The 19,514-nt window shown below is 39.2% G+C and overlaps 1 protein-coding gene across 3 annotated transcripts in view; it reads right to left on the bottom strand.

Annotated features, from left to right (window-relative positions):
* Nucleotides 1-8,139: 8,139 nt before the first annotated feature.
* Nucleotides 8,140-19,514, bottom strand: part of STK17A (serine/threonine kinase 17a) — a 44,933-nt gene continuing 33,558 nt past the window's right edge. For 2 of the 3 annotated variants that reach the window (XM_017894922.1, XM_017894924.1), the window contains exons 4-7: nt 14,381-14,507; nt 10,501-10,549; nt 10,233-10,412; nt 8,140-9,652 (exon numbers count right to left, since the gene is read on the bottom strand). In XM_017894922.1, coding sequence (XP_017750411.1) covers nt 9,331-9,652; nt 10,233-10,412; nt 10,501-10,549; nt 14,381-14,507 — 678 coding nt within the window. In that variant the 3' untranslated portion in view covers nt 8,140-9,330. The remainder of the gene's footprint in view (nt 9,653-10,232; nt 10,413-10,500; nt 10,550-14,380; nt 14,508-19,514) is intronic. The other variant, XM_017894923.1, reaches the window with a different exon arrangement.

The raw sequence follows: 19,514 nt of genomic DNA, 5'->3' as shown, positions 1-19,514 counted from the left end.
CAAAGCAAAAGAACTTCCTTCTGGGCACCAGAGCCTACAAAAACAGAAATCTGGTATCTGTGCTTTGAAAAGGTCAGTTTAACCCTCTTAGCATTAGCAGGCTTAATGCCATTGTAGTTGTCTACAATGAAGGACAGCCATGAGCTCTCTTCCTACATTCTTAATATTCAGTGAAGAGAAGCCTCTCAGAAAAAAAGAAAAAAATGAGCTTAAACATGCTGGTAGAATATGAGGTCTTCAGTTGTCGCAAGTTATCTCTATTCTGGAGTTGTTTCTTTAAAAACATGTTTGTGTGTTCTTTGAGTAGATTATACAGTGAAAAGTCTCCCCCTGAGAGTGCTTTTGTCAGTGTGTTTAGATAAATATTCCAATCTCTACAGCCTTTTAAAATAAATGGCAGAGCACTGTACAGTTTGTGCTTTTGCTCTTTAAGTTACACACTGTCCTATTGTATGTTGTGAATTTATGTATTGCTTCCTATCTGTCTATTCTCTGACAACTTCTACTTCATTTTAGTGTTTGAATTTTTTTTGTAGGTGCCTCGTTAGCGCAATAGGTAGCGCATCAGTTTAATAATCAATTTTTTTTGTTTCTTTGCTATGGCCAGATTATAGAAAACCAGGGCTTAGGTTGGCCATCTGTTCTGAAGTAAAAATAAGTGTAGAGTTTGAATTAATGAAGAGGCTTTTCTAATCCACCTGATAGGAAATAGTATTATGTAGTGAATAGCTCCTTGATTTCTATTTGAAAGCCGCTATCTTGGGTATTTTTTCTCTTCACATTTACTTCCTGTGCACTTAATGCCTTCATGGGTGATTCTGAGCAGGCTGGAACTTGATCACTGCAGTAGACACTATTGGAAAAAGATGCCATCTAGGACTTTCATAGTTAGAAAACCTCAATGCCTGGCTTCAAAGGACAAGCTGACTCTTGTCAGGGGCTAGTGCAGCTGTGACTTTCAGTTAAAGCCAATGCTCACTGACTATTCTGAAAATCCTAGGGCCCTTAAGATATGCTGTATAAACGCAACAACAAAGCCTGGATGACAGCTGGTCTGTTTACAGCATGGTCTACTGAATAAGCCCACTGTTGAGACTCAGTGCTCAGAAAAAATAGATTTCTTTCAAAATATGGCCGGGTGCAGTGGCTCACGCCTGTAATCCCAGCACTTTGGGAAGCTGGGGCAGGTGGACTGCTTGATGTCAGGAGTTCCAGACCAGCCTGGGCAACATGGTGAAACCTTGTCTCAAAAAACAAACCCAAAAAACCAAAATATTGCTACTCATTAACAATGCACCTGGTCACCCAAGAGCTCTGATAAAGATGTACAAGGAGATGAATGTTGTTTCATGCCGGCTAACAGAGTATCCATTCTGCTGCGCATGGATCAAGGAGTACTTTTGACTCTCAAGACTTACTATTTAAGAAATACATTTTGTGATTTCTCTGATGGTTCTGGGCAGTCAGTTGAAAACCTTCTGGAAAGGATTCACCATTCTAGATGCCATCAAGAGCATTCAATTCATGGGAGGAGGTCAAAATATCAACATTATTTGGAGTTTGGAAGAAACAGATTCTAATCCTCATGGAGGATTTGGAGGGTTTCAAGACTTCAGAGGAGGAAGGAACTATAGATGGGGTGAAAACAGCAAGAGAACTAGGAGTAGAGGGGCCTGGAGATGTGACTAAATTGCTGTAATCTCAGGATCAAACTTGTATGGATGAGAAGTTGCTTCTCATGGATGAGCAAAGAAAGTAGTTTCTTGAGATGGAATCTACTACTGGTGAAGATGCTGTGAACATTGTTGAAATGACAACCAAAAGATTTAGAATATTCCATAAACTTAGCAGTGGTAGGGTTTGAGAGAATTGACCCCTAATTTTGAAAAGTTCTACTGTGGGTAAACGCTATCAAACAGCATTGCATGCTACAGAGGAACTTTCATGAAAGAAGGAGTTAATCAATGCAGCAAACTTCACTGTTGTCTTATTTTAAGAAATTTCCACAGTCATTGCAGGCTTCAGCAACCACCACCCTGATCAGTCAGCAGCCATCAACATCAAGGCAAGACCGTCCACCAGCAAAAAGATTATGACTCAGTGAATGGTTGTTAGCATTTCTCAGCAGTAAGGTATTTTAAAATTATTATCTTTTCCTATCCTCCTCTTGCATTTAAAAGATGCCATCTAGATACTTTTAAATTAATGTATGTACATTATTTTTAGGCATAACACTACTACTCACTTCAACTACAGTATAAGCCATGTTATATGCACTGGAAAGGCAAAAAATTCATGTGACTTGCTTTCTTGTGGTATTTGGTTTATTGCAGTGGTCTGGAACTGAAAGTGATGCATATTTCTGAGGTATGCCTGTATTTAAGAAGCTGAGTGAAACCCAAAGAAATCCATGATAGGACTTCTGAAAACTAAAGACAAAGAAAAAAGCTTGAAAGCATCAAGAAAGAAATGACATCTTACCTATAGGGAAAAGTAAGTCAGATGACAGTGGATTTCTCTTTGGAAACCATGGAGGCCAGAAGGAAGTGAGACAAATTATTTTAGTGCCAAAAGAACTGTCAGCCTGTGGCTGGGCATGGTGGCTCATGCCTGTAATCCCAGCACTCTGGGAGACCAAGGTGAGCAGATCACTTGAAGTCAGGAGTTTGAGACCAGCCTGGCCAACATGGCAAAACCCTGTCTCTACTAAAAATACAAAAATTAGGCAGGCATGGTGGCGCGTGCCTGTAATCTCAGCTACTTGGGAGGCTGAGGCATGAGAATTGCTTGAACCTGGGAGGTGGAGGTTTCAGTGAGCCGATATCCTACCACTGCACTCCAGCCTGGGCAACAGAGCGAGACTGCCTCAAAACAAAACTGTCAATTCCAAATTCCGTATTTGGTGAAATGATCCTTCAGGAATTACGGGGTAATAAAAACATTCTTGGATAACAGAAAACTGAAAGAATTTGTTGAATGAGTTTACCCTACAGACCTTGAATAGACCTACCCTAAAGGAAGTTCTTGAACCAGAAAGGAAACGTTTAAAAAAAAAAAAGTTTGGGGATGTCAGGAAGAACGATGGAAACAGCAAAAATATGGGTAAATACAATAGACTTTCCTTCTTGAGGTTTCTAAATTATTTGGTAGTAGAAGCAAAATTGTGTGACATAGATCTCAATGTACGTAGCAGGTTATGTTTAAGACAGTTATAAATGGGGTGGGGAGGGGACGGGCAAGAGAGTTTTCTACATTTCACTCAAACTGGTAAAATGTAGATATCAACAGATCTTTATATAGCAATGAAGCAGTTCTGTATCTCAAATGTGTTGGTAGGAAGATAAAATGGCATAAAACGATATACATTGTGCAAATACCAATTTCCTGTAGTTATGTAAGATGTATCTGTACTGTCTTTTCAACTCCCTGTAAGTCTGTAACTATTGCAAAATCAAAAACTTTAAAAAGTATAGGATGAAATTATTGAATATGCTGCTTTAAAAGGGACAGGGTACAGTTTTATTGGCTTAGAGAAAAAAACGGGGGCAGGGATGAGGTGACAATCCTCCTCGCCTGAATAATTCCAGCTGAGGATTAAACATACCTCTTCCCAAATATTTTGATTTATCTTCTAGGTATACTTCTCTTACAATTTATTAGAAAGCTGGTTACCTAATAGAGATAACTAAAGATATACTAATTTTCATGCAAACCCATCACAATGTATTGAACTGAGACACTTTTCTGCTGCTAACATATTTAGGAAAATAGTTTTATTTTAGTAAATAAAATCTCCACTTATTTCAATAAAAATGGCAAGGAGAAAATGTAATCAAGTCATAAGATTATCCTGCCATGTAAAATAAGCTGCTCCCCAAAGGACTGTGTCAAGATTGGTTTTAAATAGAAAATATCTATTTTAAATATATTTAGATTATAATTGCCTGGGGTTGGCAAACTTTTCTGTAAAGGGCCAGACACTAAATACCTTAGGCTGTACAGGCCTTCAGATCTCTGTCACAAGTATTCACCTGCGTGATGTAGTGTGAAGGCATCCACAGACAAAATGTAAACACACGGGTGTGGCTGTTCCAATAAAACCTCACCAAACAGGCAGCACAGGCCACAGAATACTGACCTCTGCACTAGCCTCATCTCAGGTTACCTGTCCTCTAGTTATTAAAAAAGAAACCCAAAATTAAGTTACACAAAAGTAATTTTTAAAAACTACTTTGGACATTAAAATGGGGCCAAAGGTAGTATCCACTGAGATAAAAGTTCTTGATGAGCAGTCAGGAAATCTGAATGATTCTGTCCTTTGTTCTGCCCATAACTAGCTGTGAGCTCTTGGACAAATCACATATTCCCTCTGCAGTTCCATTACTGCATCTCTAATTTGAAAAAATAGAGGAGGGATTCCGTCCAATTTTGTTACTATAAATTTCAGTTCAGCAAACTTACTCCCACTGTTACCAACAAAAGTTTCAAAAGACTCATTTAAATAATTTATAACACAGTTCTAGTTAGGCATGATAAGCTAAAAATGAGAGCTGGGGTATTAAAAGCAAACAAAAAACTGAAATATGAAGAGTATCCAAAAAACAACAGCATCAAAACCATGAAATACACAGGGATAAAGTTAAAGGATATACAGGATCTCTGCACTGAAAAATGTAAAACACTGCTGAGAAAAAAATGAAGTAAATGGAAAAACATGTTTATGGATTGGATGACTACTTGATTTATAGATTCAGTGAATCTTAAAATCCACAGGGCTTTTCTGGGAGTAGTTTGGTAGAAATTGACAAAATTTATTTGGAAATGCAAAGGACCTAGAATAAACAAAGCAATTTGCAGAAGAAGAAATTAGAATGTCTGTTTTACCTGAGATCAAGACTTACCAAGTTTTGACAAAAAGATAACAGAATGGAACAGAAAACTAGATCCACAGATATATGATCACATGATTTTAGACCGGGCACCAAAACAGTTTAACGGTGAAAGGAGAATCTCTTGACAAGTGGTGCTGGAACCCTGAACATTCACTAGAATGTTCAAAGGTATTTGATGCCTACCTACCTCATGGCATATAAAAGTACTAATTCAAGGTGAATCACAGACCTGAATATTCGCTACAACTATCATACTCCTAAGAAAAGACAGTATCTTCATAAGCTTGGGTAGGCAAAGACTTCTTAAAGAGCACACAGAAAACATCAACTATAAAACAAAAAGCCATAAATTGGATTTCACCAAAACTAAACCCTTCTTCTCATCAACAGATACTATTGAGAAAACAGGCAAGCTATAGATGGGAAAAGATATATGTGACACACAAATCTGACAATCCTTTATGTCCAGAATGCACAAAGGAGTCCTATCCAATTAAAAGGAAAAAAGGACATGAAAAGTACTGTCCGTTAGTCATCAGGGAAATGCAAACTAAACCACCATGAGATACCGCCACACATCCAGGAGCATGGCTAAAATGAAACAGGCGGATAATACCAAATGTCGGCAAGGATGTACAAAACAACCAAAATACAATGTGCTGGTAGGAACAGAAAACAGCACAATGGTTTTAGAAAACTGTTGGACAGTTTCTTAAAAAGTTAAATATACAGCTACCATAAGACCTAGCAATTCTACTCCTAGCTTTTTAATCCAAGAGAAATGAAAACATGTCCATAAAAATTCCTGTCCAAGAATATGTATAGCACATTTATAATAGCCCCATGGAAACAGCTCAGGGGTCCATGAACAGAAGGATAGCTACATAAATTCATGCATTCAAATAGCATGACACAACAATAAAAAGGAACAAACCAGGCTGGGCACGGTGGCTCATGCCTGTAATCCCAACACTTTGGGAGGCCGAGGAGAGTGGATTACTTGAGGTCAGGAGTTTGAGACCAGCTTGACCAACATGGTCAAACCCCATGTCTACTAAAAAAAAAAATACAAAAATTATCCAGGTGTGGTGGTGCATGCTTGTAATCCCAGCTACTTGGGAAGCTGAGGCAGGAGAATCCCTGGAACCTGGGAGACGGAGGTTGCAGTGAGCCAAGATCCCGCCATTGCACTCCAGCCTGGGCAACAACAGCAAAACTCCATCTCAAAACAAGACACAACAGAACAAAACAAAAACGGAACAAACTGCTGATATAAACCTCGACATAGATGAATCTCAAAGACATCATGCTGAGTTACAGAAGCCAAATGGTGCCTGCTGTATGATTCCAAGTATATGAGTTTGAGGATAAGGAAAACTAGTGCAACAGAACAGGAGTGTGGTTAAAGGAGTGAATACATTTGTCAAGCCTGATGAGACTGTATGGATTTAGATCTGTACATTTCATGATATGTAAATTATATCCCCTTCTCTCCAAAACAAAACAATACTGATTAAGGCTCTCGAGGTTAAGATTAAGGTATTCAATCTAGCTTTTTAAGTTCCGCAACAGATAGAATGGATGAGATGGCCAATCTTGGACAGTAAATACAGTACATGGCTATTTTTCATTTTTATCAGCGCAATTCAAATTGAGGTTTGAATTTAAAATGTATTTAGGATGAGTTTGCCAATGCTAGTCATCTTTCTCCTGTCTGTATTCATGTATGTTGGTGTCCATGAATTGGTATTTATTTCTTCTAAACATGCATAGGCCTCTATGGACTGAGCCACGCACCACCCCCATTACATTACTGAAGACTATAATTCACATTCTGTCTCACATTCTCTAAGTGATCTTTATAACCCTTTAATACATTTTTCTTCCAAACTGAGGTTAGCTGGAAAAATTGAAGATACTCAACAATGAGCATCTGTCTTTCCTCTATACCACTACTAGAGAAAGGTATCAATTACCTCCTAGTTTTCATGTGAAAACAACAAAACACAAGATCAACTATCATTTCCCAGTTGATTAAAACTACTTATACATTTTGCATATTTCATAAACATCTCATCCCACCAAAATACTGTTGAATTATAGTTAAAACTGGATTTATAAACCAAGTAAACTCAATAGCACTGTTTAGTCCTTTATAAATTTGGTGATAGAAAAAAAGGAACATTAACAGCTTTAGATAAGTGTAGAACTAGCTGACAGCTATTAACAGATTTTATTTGGCCTAGTATTATGAAGGTTCTTCATGCCCTGTTTTTATCTTATAAACCAAAAAATGCCAATTTATCTTTACAAGTATATTCTGAAGGGCTTCTTAAAAAAGCACCCTATGACTCAGTATTTAAGGCACAACAGCAGCTAAAGACACGCAGCAAACTGAAGTGGCCAGCTAAAAGAAAACAGATCTTTTTCACAAATACAGCAATTATATTAAATATATTTATTACGAGTATAAAATGGTTTTTAAAAAGCTATTTTAAATGATTTTAAAATCATTTTAAAAATGATTCTGATTTTAAAACCTGCTGACAGATCCGTCAAGTACAAACGTGTCATTCAATAGTGAGTATTTTTTGCTGGTCACCTCCTCCCTATTTTTTCAGAGAGATACTTATACAAATTTGCCTAATACTGTGTTTTACTTCTTCCAAGACTTACCTGAGACTCAACACGGTGGCCATGGGTGTTCATTAAAAACTCTATCACTGTGGCACAATTTCTTCTTCTGCTTTTTGGAGCTTGTTTAGGAGTGCTAGATTCCAAGAAACTATATAAAGCAAGCCAATTTAATGAGAAAACAGTGCAACCTGGTTGTCTGAACTGCCTGATGAATTTCATCTAATGGTATAAAGAGCGCTCCCAGGTGCTTCGACAGGTTCACACAGCAGGACTGGGCGAGATTACTGACTTTGTATATGTCTATGACATTTACACACATTTGGGTATTTACTGTACATACTTTAAAATAGTGATTAGGTGCTGTCATTTTCATGATTTTGACAGCTGAGAAACCATGTTAGGGAGAAAGCTTTGTGCAGCACCCTAATCAGACCGTGAAGGGACAGGTCTGAGTTGTTCATAGTGCAGAGCAAGGCATGGCCATGGTACACAGCGCACAAGTGATAGGCAAATATTTAATGCGCTGAGCCTAATAAAAGATAAATAAAGACTCTCAGACTTCTGTGTGTGAGGATGATTAGTTACTTTAAGGTATTCGGCATACACTTTCACATTTCCATTTTTAAATTGGACTTTACTGGTCACTGTGGGGCCTAGATACACTTGAACTGTTCAATCCTAATCAAATAAAACTATTAGTACGTTCTTATACATCTTTTTGGGACAAAGTACCTCCTAATTACAGAGTATCCAATGTAAATTTTTTATGGACAAAGTAAATGTTTCTAAATATTTTGGCATTTTATAACTTTTCCTAGCAGAGCTTGAGGGCTGATAAGAAATTCAGTAGAAACAGGCTCAGTGGTCGGCATGAAGACACACTCTCTCTCTGTTCTAGGGGATTTTACTTACTTTGGGACAAAAGCAATATAGTAGTATCTTTTCACTGACCAAGGTAACCAGAGTGTTGATCAGATCACACTGATACCTACAACTGGCCAAAATTAAATGAGAAGCATGGGGGGAGGTGCCAGGAAGCGGCAGGGGTACAGCATGTGAGAGAGCGCAGATGCATGTGAGTGTGGTGTGATGAGGGAAGTGGCTGAAGAGCTGACACTTAAACCAGAATAATTTCAGAGGTGAAAAATTACCACCTCTCTTACTAGTGACACTGAAGAGAAAAAAAATTACGGTTTTTCACTTACATGTCACAAGCATTTAGGCAAAAACACAACAGAAACCAAATCAAGTCACTATAAAGCAGTAAGAAAATATTAAAAAAAGACAGTATCAAACTTTAGTGAATGTTATTCTAGGTCTCGAAAATTTAGATGTCTGCTTAAACTAAAATTTTGCCAAAAACAAATCCAAGGTGAAAAAGTAGCAATTTTAGTAAACACATTAACAAATATGCAGATATAGATACACATATGAATAATGCAAGAGATTTACAGAAATGTAGTTTTGGCACTTTTACTTGGATTTCTTAAAGAAAGTGAATACAAATATCTTTGTACACAAATTCTCATTCTGGAGAAACTGGGTGTAGAATTAAAAGGTACCAACATCTCCCCTTCTTAAAAATAACATTGAAATGGATAACTGTACCTGTTAAATCTCCTGGTTGGCAACTTTTAAAATGTGGCTTCCACCTAACTCCACAATTTTGACAAAGTTATTTTTGTTTGTGTAAGTGATACTGATTATCCACTTCCAGTACACGTACCATTTGGCCAGAGGTCCATAAATAATATTAACATTTTCAATGTAGAAATCTTAAAGTTCTAAAGAGAAATACTGCTCAGTAGATAAATTCTCCTGGAATTTCTTGTAGCAAAGGTTCCTCAAATTTAAATCGTTTGGAAATGGCCTTTTGCTCCATTTTCTCTTTTTCAGACTGTCTGCATTGTCCTAGAGTATATGAAGTAACTACAATTAACTCCTCGGTTACAATGGATTCCTCGGTTTCTGATTTGTCAGTATCTGAATTAATTTCAGGCACAGAATGACCTTCTTGGAGGGCATTTGCTTCTAGTGCCTTTTCCATCCTGAAAGAAGGCTCTTGAATACTGCTCTGTGTCAACCAGGGGTGCTTTAGACATTCTTCAGCAGTGGCTCGATCCCTGTAAAGATACATGTTTTACAGTTAAGACATGTTAGAACTTCAGTTAAAATTAGAGCATAAGGTACTGTATTTATTGTATTATACTTTGGGAAGTATGACAAGTTGGCAAAAATCTTACTGTGATTCCTGAATAAAACTATTAGTCTTGGAATTTGGGTGCAATTTCCCACAATGCTGAAAATTTTGTGAAAATGTTGAAATATTTTCAGTAAGTTATGTCTGAAACGCTCTCTTGAGAGACACCAAGAACAGATGGGAAGTATCTGCTAGAGACTAGCTGTCATTTCACTGTCAATTTCTACTAACCATGAATTATGAGTGCTATTTACTGCCGTGACACATTTGCAATAATACAGTCTTGCTAATTAATATTTAAATCCTGTTATACTGAGGTATGGTTCACATTTTCTCAAAATATTTTCATTTTTGCCCCCTTTTCTTTCAAAGGTTATATTAAGTCAAGGGTCTCACTTTTGTGTTCCCATTTTGGTGTTTTAGATGTTGAACTATTTTTGGTTGGAGGAGATTCAATAAAAAAATTTAAAGATCAATATTAAACTACTAAAAATAATACTTACTCAGGTTTCTTAACTAAAAGTGTCCTGATGAAGTCAACAGCTGACTCAGACAAAACATCAAATTCTTCCTCAGAATAACTTAAATTCATCTGTGAGATGTTTAAGAATGTTTCTTGTTTATCATTGCCTAAGAAAGGTGATATTCCTGTAAGCATGACATATGTTAACACTCCAATGCTCCTAAATTAGAAAGAAAATGCAAGAAATATTTAGTACCATACTCATTTCTTGAAACTAATTTGATCAATTTTTCATTAATAACTCTTACCACATATCTGTTGCCATGCTTATAGGATCATAACTAAGAATTTCAGGAGCTAGTATCAGAAAGAGAAGAAAACATTTAGTTTTGTGGAAAAAATTCCTAATTTGCTCTTAGAGATAAAAAATTAAGCATTAGAAACTATAAGGCACTATTCAATGTTTGGGCTAAAATGAAAGGTTACCATGAATTAATATGAATTAAAATAAAGCCTAACTAGATGTTTGTCATTAACTTGTTTACTTTTCACACTTCTACCCATCATTGTTGAGTCCTAGTATTTTACAAATATTTAAATATTTTAAAAACATCAAATATAAACTGACAATTTCTATGTAATCAAGCATTGTCTCTATCAGATCATGGCTTTTAAAACTTTCTCACTGCCACTGACATTTCTGCTTCTCCATTGCCCCACCCTCACCCATGGTACTTTCTCCTCTCACCTGGGCCTTTTCAGCTACTTGTCCCACCCCTCTGATCTATTCTTTCTGTTGCAGTCAGAGTGAGCTTTTGAAAACATCTACCCATTAACAAAAAGTCAACAAGGTTAAAAAAAAAATTGGGCATTCTGAGACTACAGGCATGGGACAAAGGCAACTAAGCTGCATCTACAGAATTGAGAAAAATAATATGCTTCGAGGCTGGGTGCCCAGCACTTTGCAAGGCCAAGGTGGGAGGATCGCTGGAACCAGGAGTTCAAGACCAGCCTGGGCAACACAATAAGACTCTATCGCTACAAAAACTAAACAAAAGCTAGCTGAGTGTCATGGTGCATGCCTGTAGACCCAGCTACTGGGGAGGGTGAGGTGGGAGGATCACTTGAGCCTGGGAGGTAAAGGCTGCAGTGAGCCGAGACAGTGCCAGTGTACTCCAGCCTGGTTGATAGAGTGAGACCATGTCTCAAAAAAAAAGAAAAAAAAAAAAAAAAAAAGAAAAAAGCTTTGATATAAAGTCACTTGCTGCCACACATAAACACAATAGAAAGACACTGTAAAATATGCAAGGATTCAGGAAAAATATTATAAAAATGCTCCTTTAAAAAAATCTACTCAATCCAGTTAACTAAAGATAATTTTTTCCCAAAACTATACAAATAAGAAGGCTAAACTATTAATAGGCAATCAATAAGTACTCAATCCATGGAAAACAGATTAAAACTAAAAAACTGTGGTAATCACAATTAAAAAAAGGAATGAAAATGTTCTATTTCTATGAAAAAACGAAATACTCAAGGTCATGTATCTACTACTAATTTGTGACAAACCCCCACAGAATAAATGGGTGGGAGGAAGAGGTTGGAAAGGAAATGCTAGGTATGCTAATCTCCTAAATTTTGATTTCTGAAATGGTTGAGTGAGAAACAGAGGTTGTGAATGTTAAAGTTTCAAAAGAAATGACTAGGAAATTAAAAATGAAATGCATAGCATCCAAATTACCGGGGAAGAAACGGTAAAACAGAGACCACACAGCAAGACTGTGGGAGGAGGGGTGCAGGAAATACCAATAGCTTACTTTTTTGAGTACTTATTATGTGCTGAATACTGGTTTAAGGGCTTTGTACAGCAAATCCAATGAAATCCTTATAAATTCCCTATGAGGTCGGTACTATTACTAGCCCCTTTTTATGGACAGATGAATCTGAGGTATAAAGAGATTTAAAGGTCAAGATCACACAGGGCCAGAACTCAACACCAGTTTCTGTGTATATGTAAAATGACTGTGGGAAGCACAAACTCACCTTTTAAAAGGTGAGTCAGGGAAGGAAAAGAGGAGAGTCCCTTTGTTTTCTGTATAATGTACTTCTGAATCATTTTAGTTTTCTTCTTTTGGATTGAGCTTGTATTTCCATTATAATGTTGTGAGATGGGGAAAGGCTCTTGATAGAAAACTTAAAATTTACTAAGGAATAGAAAGCTCTAAAACAAATCACTAGCCTGGGCAACACAGTGAGCTCCATCTTTACCAAAAAAAACAAAAAACAAAAAACTGGCCCGCTGTGTTGGCACGTGCCTGTGGTCCCAGCTACATGGGAGGCTGAGGCAGGAGGAATTCAAGTTGGGAGCTGCAGCAAGCTATGATGGTGCCACTGCACTCCAGCCTGGTGACAGAGTGAGACTCTCTCAAACAACAACAACAAAGAACGCATTATAACAAAACAAAAACCCACCTCATTCAGGGCAATAATTACTATTTTGAGTTTTCAGCTCACAGACCTACATTCTTCAGTCTTGTATATTGGAGCTTACAATGGTACCCATTAATTTTGGCTAAAACACTTGGGTTGCTGCTTTCCCTAAAGAAACATTATTAAGTCACATCCCAAAAACTTACTTAGTGGTCATGATGCATATTAGTCAGCATACTGAAAATTAAGTATTCTGGCCCACTAAAATATATAAAAAATTTTAAAGGTTGTTTCTGTGCCTGTGGCATCTTTTATTACCTAATTAAGGATCTTTTAAAAAATCTCTAAATTATTTTCTGGACGATCATTGCCATTCAGGTTTGTTTTCTTCAACCCGATCGCCCCTCCTCAGTCTTTCCGTGCTCCGGATAGCTCTTTTCCTATAACATCCTCAGTCTTTCAAGAACTACTCCTTTTACCCTCTTCTCTGAAAGGAGACCCCCCTCTCTTCGTTCCCCCTCTTCTAGCCTATTTGCCCACTTCACACTTCTACTCTCAGGCAGAGAGTCTTCCCTCAGGCCCAGGCCACAGCCTTCTCCGTTCCTGCCACAGCCACCCTCCCTTCTCCCAGGTCTGCTGGCAGCCTAGGTGACTTCCACACTGATGTCCATGACCCAGACAGCCTACCTTCACAGCTTCTTGATTTCCTGGTCTAAAAAATTGCCTTTCCAGCCTTACATCCAAGTCCTCATAATTACAAAGAGCTATTTCACCACTGAAATTTTAAATATTAATATTCCTTTTTTTTTTTTTGAGACAGAGTCTCCCTCTGTCGCCCAGGCTGGAGTGCAGTGGCATGATCTCGGCTCACTGCAAGCTCCGCCTCCCAGGTTCACGCCATTCTCCTGCCTCAGCCTCCCGAGTAGCTGGGACTACAGGTAGGCACCATCACGCCTGGCTAATTTTTGTATTTTCAGTAGAGATGGGGTTTTGCCATGTTGGCCAGGCTGGTCTCAGATTCCTGGCCTCAACTGATCCGCCCACCTTGGCCTCCCAAAGTGCTGGGATTACAGGTGTGAGCCACTGCACCTGGCCTAAATATTAATATTCTAATCTCTGATCACAACCTCTCAATTTCACAGCCTTATTCTATAGATACCTTTAAAAAAAATCAAACTATTAATCTTTCAAACTCCAATTTTCCTCAGTCTATCAAAGAAAGTCATAGTTGACTTCTTTGATGATACGCCTAGACCCATGGCGTATCATCATTCAGCTGCTTTGTTGCTGCTACCTTCAATGTTTAAGCTCCTTTTTCTTTCTGCCAGAAACACTCAACCATGGATCCAACCAGATGCCCTCTCTGCTCCACACTTCCATGGAACCTCAGGATGGCAGTGCCTTTGTCAATGTTTGTCACCAACCAAAACATCCTTAAAGATCCTTGTTAAATATCCTCCCACCCTCAAATAAGCTAATATCCTACTTTGTTAAGAAAATCCTCTCCTATTCATTTTAGAAGTAATCCCTTCAAATTCTCTTAGCCCTGTAGTGAAGAGACAGTGAAGACATCACCAGTTTAGTATGTTACTCTTGAAAGTTTTCCATTGTAAAATGTAATCCAAAGGAATAAATCTCTGATGGTAGAATTTCAACATAGCAGATAGCCGGCTCCACTATGAGTCATGCCCCATGGACAAGTCCCCTAATGAAGGTGATGCCTGGCCCCAGAGCAAAACTACTTTTATGAATACTTACCCACATATTCAGGGGTACCCATAATTTCTCGGAGCTCTTCACTGTTCTTCAATATTCTTGAAAGGCCAAAATCAACAATCTTAATGTCACCCAATGGAGATTCGCTTGTCAACAGAATATTCTGAGGCTAAAAAACAACATACCCCCACAAAAATCAATACAACTATGATTAAGTACACAAAACATGTAGCCCATAAAACATACATTTCACCTGTGAAACTGAGACTGAGGAATTTAACAGTAAACAGTCATTTGTTAAAGAAATATTTTTACAATATACCTCCTACTATGTATAAGGTAGCAGGCCTGTACTCTCTTGTATTTTCAATCTCTTCCCCTACCCTGGCTCTTCCTCAGCATATAAACATGTTTCTATCCCCACCTCATGGAAACCATTCCCCATGACCCTGAATCTCCTCCAGGTAGCAGTATCTCCTACTATTCCCTCAAAGCTCAGCTTCTTGAAAGCATGGTCAAGCACAACTGGTATCGTTTTCTCAGTCCAACTAAATCTCTTTTTGCCCCCTCGACTGAATCTGCCTTCATTAAGGTCACAACAACTTCAATAATCAAAGACCCACCAAATCCCGTCTGTGTCTTTCAGGGACTAGCTTGCATGCAATGATTTCTGTAGCACTGGGCACTGCTAAGCATCCTTATATTGATGAAATTCCTCCCCGTTTTCTCCACCTTGGACCTCTTCCTTCTTCTACAGATCCCTCACTATTTTCTCAATGTTTTCCTTCTGTCCTCCTTTTAAATATTTGTGCTGTTCAGGATCTCTCGCTGCATGGCCAACTCTTCTCCCACCACTCTGCATTCTATTTTGGAGCAATTTCATCTGCTTCCAAAGCTTCAACTGCCACTTACATACTGATGATTTCTACCCTAAGTTCTCTCTGGACTTGTGAGTGGGGGCATGTGGGGTGAGGACATGTACAGTAATGGGAAAGAGCTCCCCAGAGCCACAGAATCAGTGGGGTTCATATCCGTGGAGTCATTTTTACCCAAGGGAAAATAACCTAAGATACTTTCACATAAAAAGACAAGCAAATATATTATGGACTAGAATGTAAAATTCATTAAATTTTAAAACATGAATTTTGAAAGTTTGTGTTTGCATTATAAAGAGTCCTCACTTAATGTTTTCTGACATTAAGAATATTTCCAAAGGTAAGATGAGAAACATTGGTAAATTACAAATACTTCACTATAACACCCAGTGTTTTAAGATTGGGCCCCTGCTTCCTTTTCAAGATTAATTTCCTGTCATGGCTCTAAAGGCAATCTGTGCTCCAAATCAAACAGTCTGTAACCCCTAAATAAGACAGCTACTCCCATATCTCATGCCTTTGCACATGTACCGCCTTTGTTCAGGACGCCCTCTCCCCTTCCCTCCCTGACAGATTTATTCTCATCCCTCATTCCAAGCATGATGGGTCTCAATAAACCACCAATTCCTCTGTAAAGCCTGCCCTGGCTTCCCCTGCTCCTTCCAGGGAGGGCTTGATGGCTGCCCCGTTCCTGCTGCACAGCATGGTGTACACAGCATGCTTACTCCATTGTTTTGTTAGCTGTTTGTTTCTGTCCCCTAGATGCATAGAATGAATGTTCACATTTCCTTTCCTTCCATTCATATTCTGCCCCTCCATCTGACTTCTGCCCTCTCATTCCACTACAAATCACAAAATCAAGTGATATTTTTCAGTGCTTTCTTCTGAACCACTCCCTTAGCAGTGTTTGACAAACCACTCCTTCCTTGTTTATATATTACTTTTCTCATGGCTCCCATGACAAAACACTGTCCTGGCTTTCTTCCTATCTCTGGCTGCATCTTCCATCTCCTTGCAGGGACCACCTTCTTTTACCTGGTCCACCGGATGCTGGGTTTCCCAAGGCTTGATCTTGAGGCCTTTCCTCTTTTTACTCCAAACTCTCAGCTTGCATGATCTGCACCCAAGGCTTAAATATCACCTACACCTTATGACTCACAATTTTTTTCTTTCTTTCAGACCTCTTCAACCAGCTGCTTACCTATCATCTCCCCTTTGATGTCTCAAAGGTACCTCAAATTCAACATGACTCCTATTTTCCTTCCTAAATCAGATTCTCCCTATGCCAATGACAGGTGTCTCAGTGAATGCTATGATCATCCCTCAGAATAGGAGAGAACACTAACAATCATCTTGGCCGTTCCTTCCCTCCCCGCTCTTCCATTTAGCTAACATGTCACCATAGTTGGTTTTAAGTACTAAATTCCAAGCATTTCTAGACTTGGCCTTTTTCTCTCCATCTACAGAAAACCAAAGCTACCTTTCTTGCTCTACTGTGATGGCCTCTTCAGTGGTTTGCTAGGATCCATTTTGCCCACATTGCAGCCAGGAGGTTCTTTTGTATTATATAAATTGGATCTGTTGTCTCCTTTCCTAAACCCTTCCACAGCCTCCCACTGCTCTTAGATAACTTCCAAACTCCTTTGCATGGTGTGCATGTCCTGAGGTCCAGCTTCTGCCGAGCTAGCTCTCCAGACTCATCATATGCCATGATACCCCTGGCTCCATGAAGCTGGGTCCCACAGAACACTTTCCAGTCTCTCACACTTGCCATGCTCCCTCTTACACGAGTGAATTTGTAAATGGTATTCCCTCAGTCTAGAACACTTTTTTCCATTCTTTGCCTACTCTCAACTTGGTAAGAAGGCCTGAGATGGCAGTGAAGCAGATTACAATTTCCATCCATGAGAGGGGCTGCAATATGAAAAAGGAAACTGAGGCACAGATGGTCCCTCTTTTTTTGAGACGGAGTCGCGCTCTGTCACCCAGGCTGGAGTGCAGTGGTGCAGTCTCGGCTCACTGCAAGCTCCACCTCCCGGGTTTACACCATTCTCCTGCCTCAGCCTCCCGAGTAGCTGGGACTACAGGCGCCCACCACCACGTCCAGCTAATTTTTTGTATTTTTAGGAGAGATTGGGTTTCACCGTGTTAGCCAGGATGGTATCTATCTCCTGACCTCACGATCTGCCTGTCTCGGCCTCCCAAAGTGCTGGGATTACAGGCATGAGCCACCACGCCCAGCCAGATCGTCCCTCTTTTTAAAAAGGGTCTTACCTTCTACCCAACCACCCATCCTACCCTTTTCTATTATGAAAATGCCTGTAAGTTTATCAGGCTGAATTCAAAGAATAGGAAGAATCTACAGCTTCATGAGGACAGAAACCACAGTACTAATTAATATTTTATCACTGTGATCAGTGCCTGCTACACATTAATATTGTTGGGTGAATGAATGGAAGAAACATAACTAAAAAAATTAAGAGGGTGTCTATTTTGTGTCAGGACTGGTAGTAGTACAAATATAACAAATAAGAACACTCTACTGTCACACTTTATAATCAAGAGAAAATAGACGGACCTGCTAGGCTCAAGTCACTCTTCTGTGAATTGCACCATGAGAGCAATATATACAAAGTACTCAGGCGATAAATATATCAGAGTGATTAATTCTGCCCTGGAAAATTACAGAGGAGCTATGTGAGCAGACCTTGAAGGGTAAAAAGATTTCCTCATTTATTCAACAAATACTTATTGATTGCCTAATGAGCTAGGCCCTGGGGAAATAACAGAAAACAAGACACGAGTCCTCTCTTTTGGAGCCCTGCATCTTAATGGAGACAAATAAATACACCTTGGGTCGCTTTAAGCACTATGGGGAACTCAAAGCAGGGTGATGGGCGAGAGTGGTTGCCTGGGGTGTATGCATGGGCATGCTATCTTTAGGGGAGTCAGAGAAGGCCTTTCTAAAAAGGCAACCTGAAGGAGGAGAGGACGATGTTAAAAAAGAGCCAGTCACGGCTCAGTGTCCTGGAGGGGTTGGGGTAAGCAGGAGGCATTCCAGGCAGAGGGAAGAGCAAGTATAGAGGCCGTACTGCTGTGGAGCATCTGCAGGAAATCCTGTGTGGCTGGAGGACAGCACAAGGCAAAAGGGGTACGAGTGGTGGGAGGCATGAGGTTGGAAAGGAAATGGCTAGGAGATCACAGGGCTTTGTAGGCTATTCTGGAGTAAATGGTAGAAGGCAGGCCACATTTTCTTTGTTAATTAGCTTCTAGCTAATTCTTCAGGAAAAAAACACCTATGTAGCATCATGACTGTGAGTCCTCAGACTTTTCAAGGCAATTTTAATTTTAGTACGTTAATAAAATACTATAGTACAACAAAAGGGCTGGGCACAGTGGCTCATGTCTGTAATTCCAGCAATTTGGGAGGCCGAGGTGAGCGGACTGTTTGAGCTTAGGAGCCTGGACAACATGATGAAAACCTGTCTCCACCAAAAATACAAAAAATTAGCCAGGCTTGGTGGTACACATCTGTAGTCCCAGCTACTTGGGAGGCTGAGGTGGGAGGATCACTTGAGCCTGGGAGGCAGAGGTTGCAGTGAGCTGAGATAGTGCCACTGCACTCCAATCTGGGTAACAGAGTAAGACCCTGTCAAAATCAAAAAGCAAAACAAAACAAAAACTATAGTAACCACAAAATGTCAATTATTCAGGCAAATTCGATAGGAGGGGTTTGGTTCAGTGACACATATTCATAATTGAATGTTTTGCCCTTTCCAGTGCACACAAAATGTCAAGTGAAATACTGCTAGGGAAAATCTTCACCAAATCTTGAGATATTCTTGTGATTAGTAAACATGTATATTATATGAATGTTCTTAAATACCATTTGTTCCCTTAAAATAGTTTAAATGTTTTCCCCTTTTATGTGTGTACACTTTACATTCCCTGAAAAATACTTTCTTTAGTTACTATGCAAAAACTAATTGGTTTGGTGGTAATGTTGTAAATCCTAAATTAGTGTGATCAAATTATTAAAATCTTATTGTATGAGAAGCCTAGGCCCTGTTACATGCATCTATGATACACCAATGTGACAGACTTTCTAAAAATGAAGTTAAACAACTGAGAGACAGGTTGCTAGAAAAAACACATTTCTCATAAAATCAGAGCTATTTCAGGGGATTTCAGTTAATATTTATTATGTGTGGCCGGGCGCGGTGGCTCAAGCCTGTAATCCCAGCACTTTGGGAGGCCGAGACGGGCGGATCACGAGGTCAGGAGATCGAGACCATCCTGGC

This window comes from Rhinopithecus bieti, unplaced genomic scaffold (assembly GCF_001698545.2).
Source record: "Rhinopithecus bieti isolate Rb0 unplaced genomic scaffold, ASM169854v2 scaffold_26424, whole genome shotgun sequence".
Taxonomy (NCBI): Eukaryota; Metazoa; Chordata; class Mammalia; order Primates; family Cercopithecidae; genus Rhinopithecus; species Rhinopithecus bieti.
Note: the sequence above shows the minus strand (reverse complement) of the source record. Positions and strands in the feature narration are given on the sequence as shown.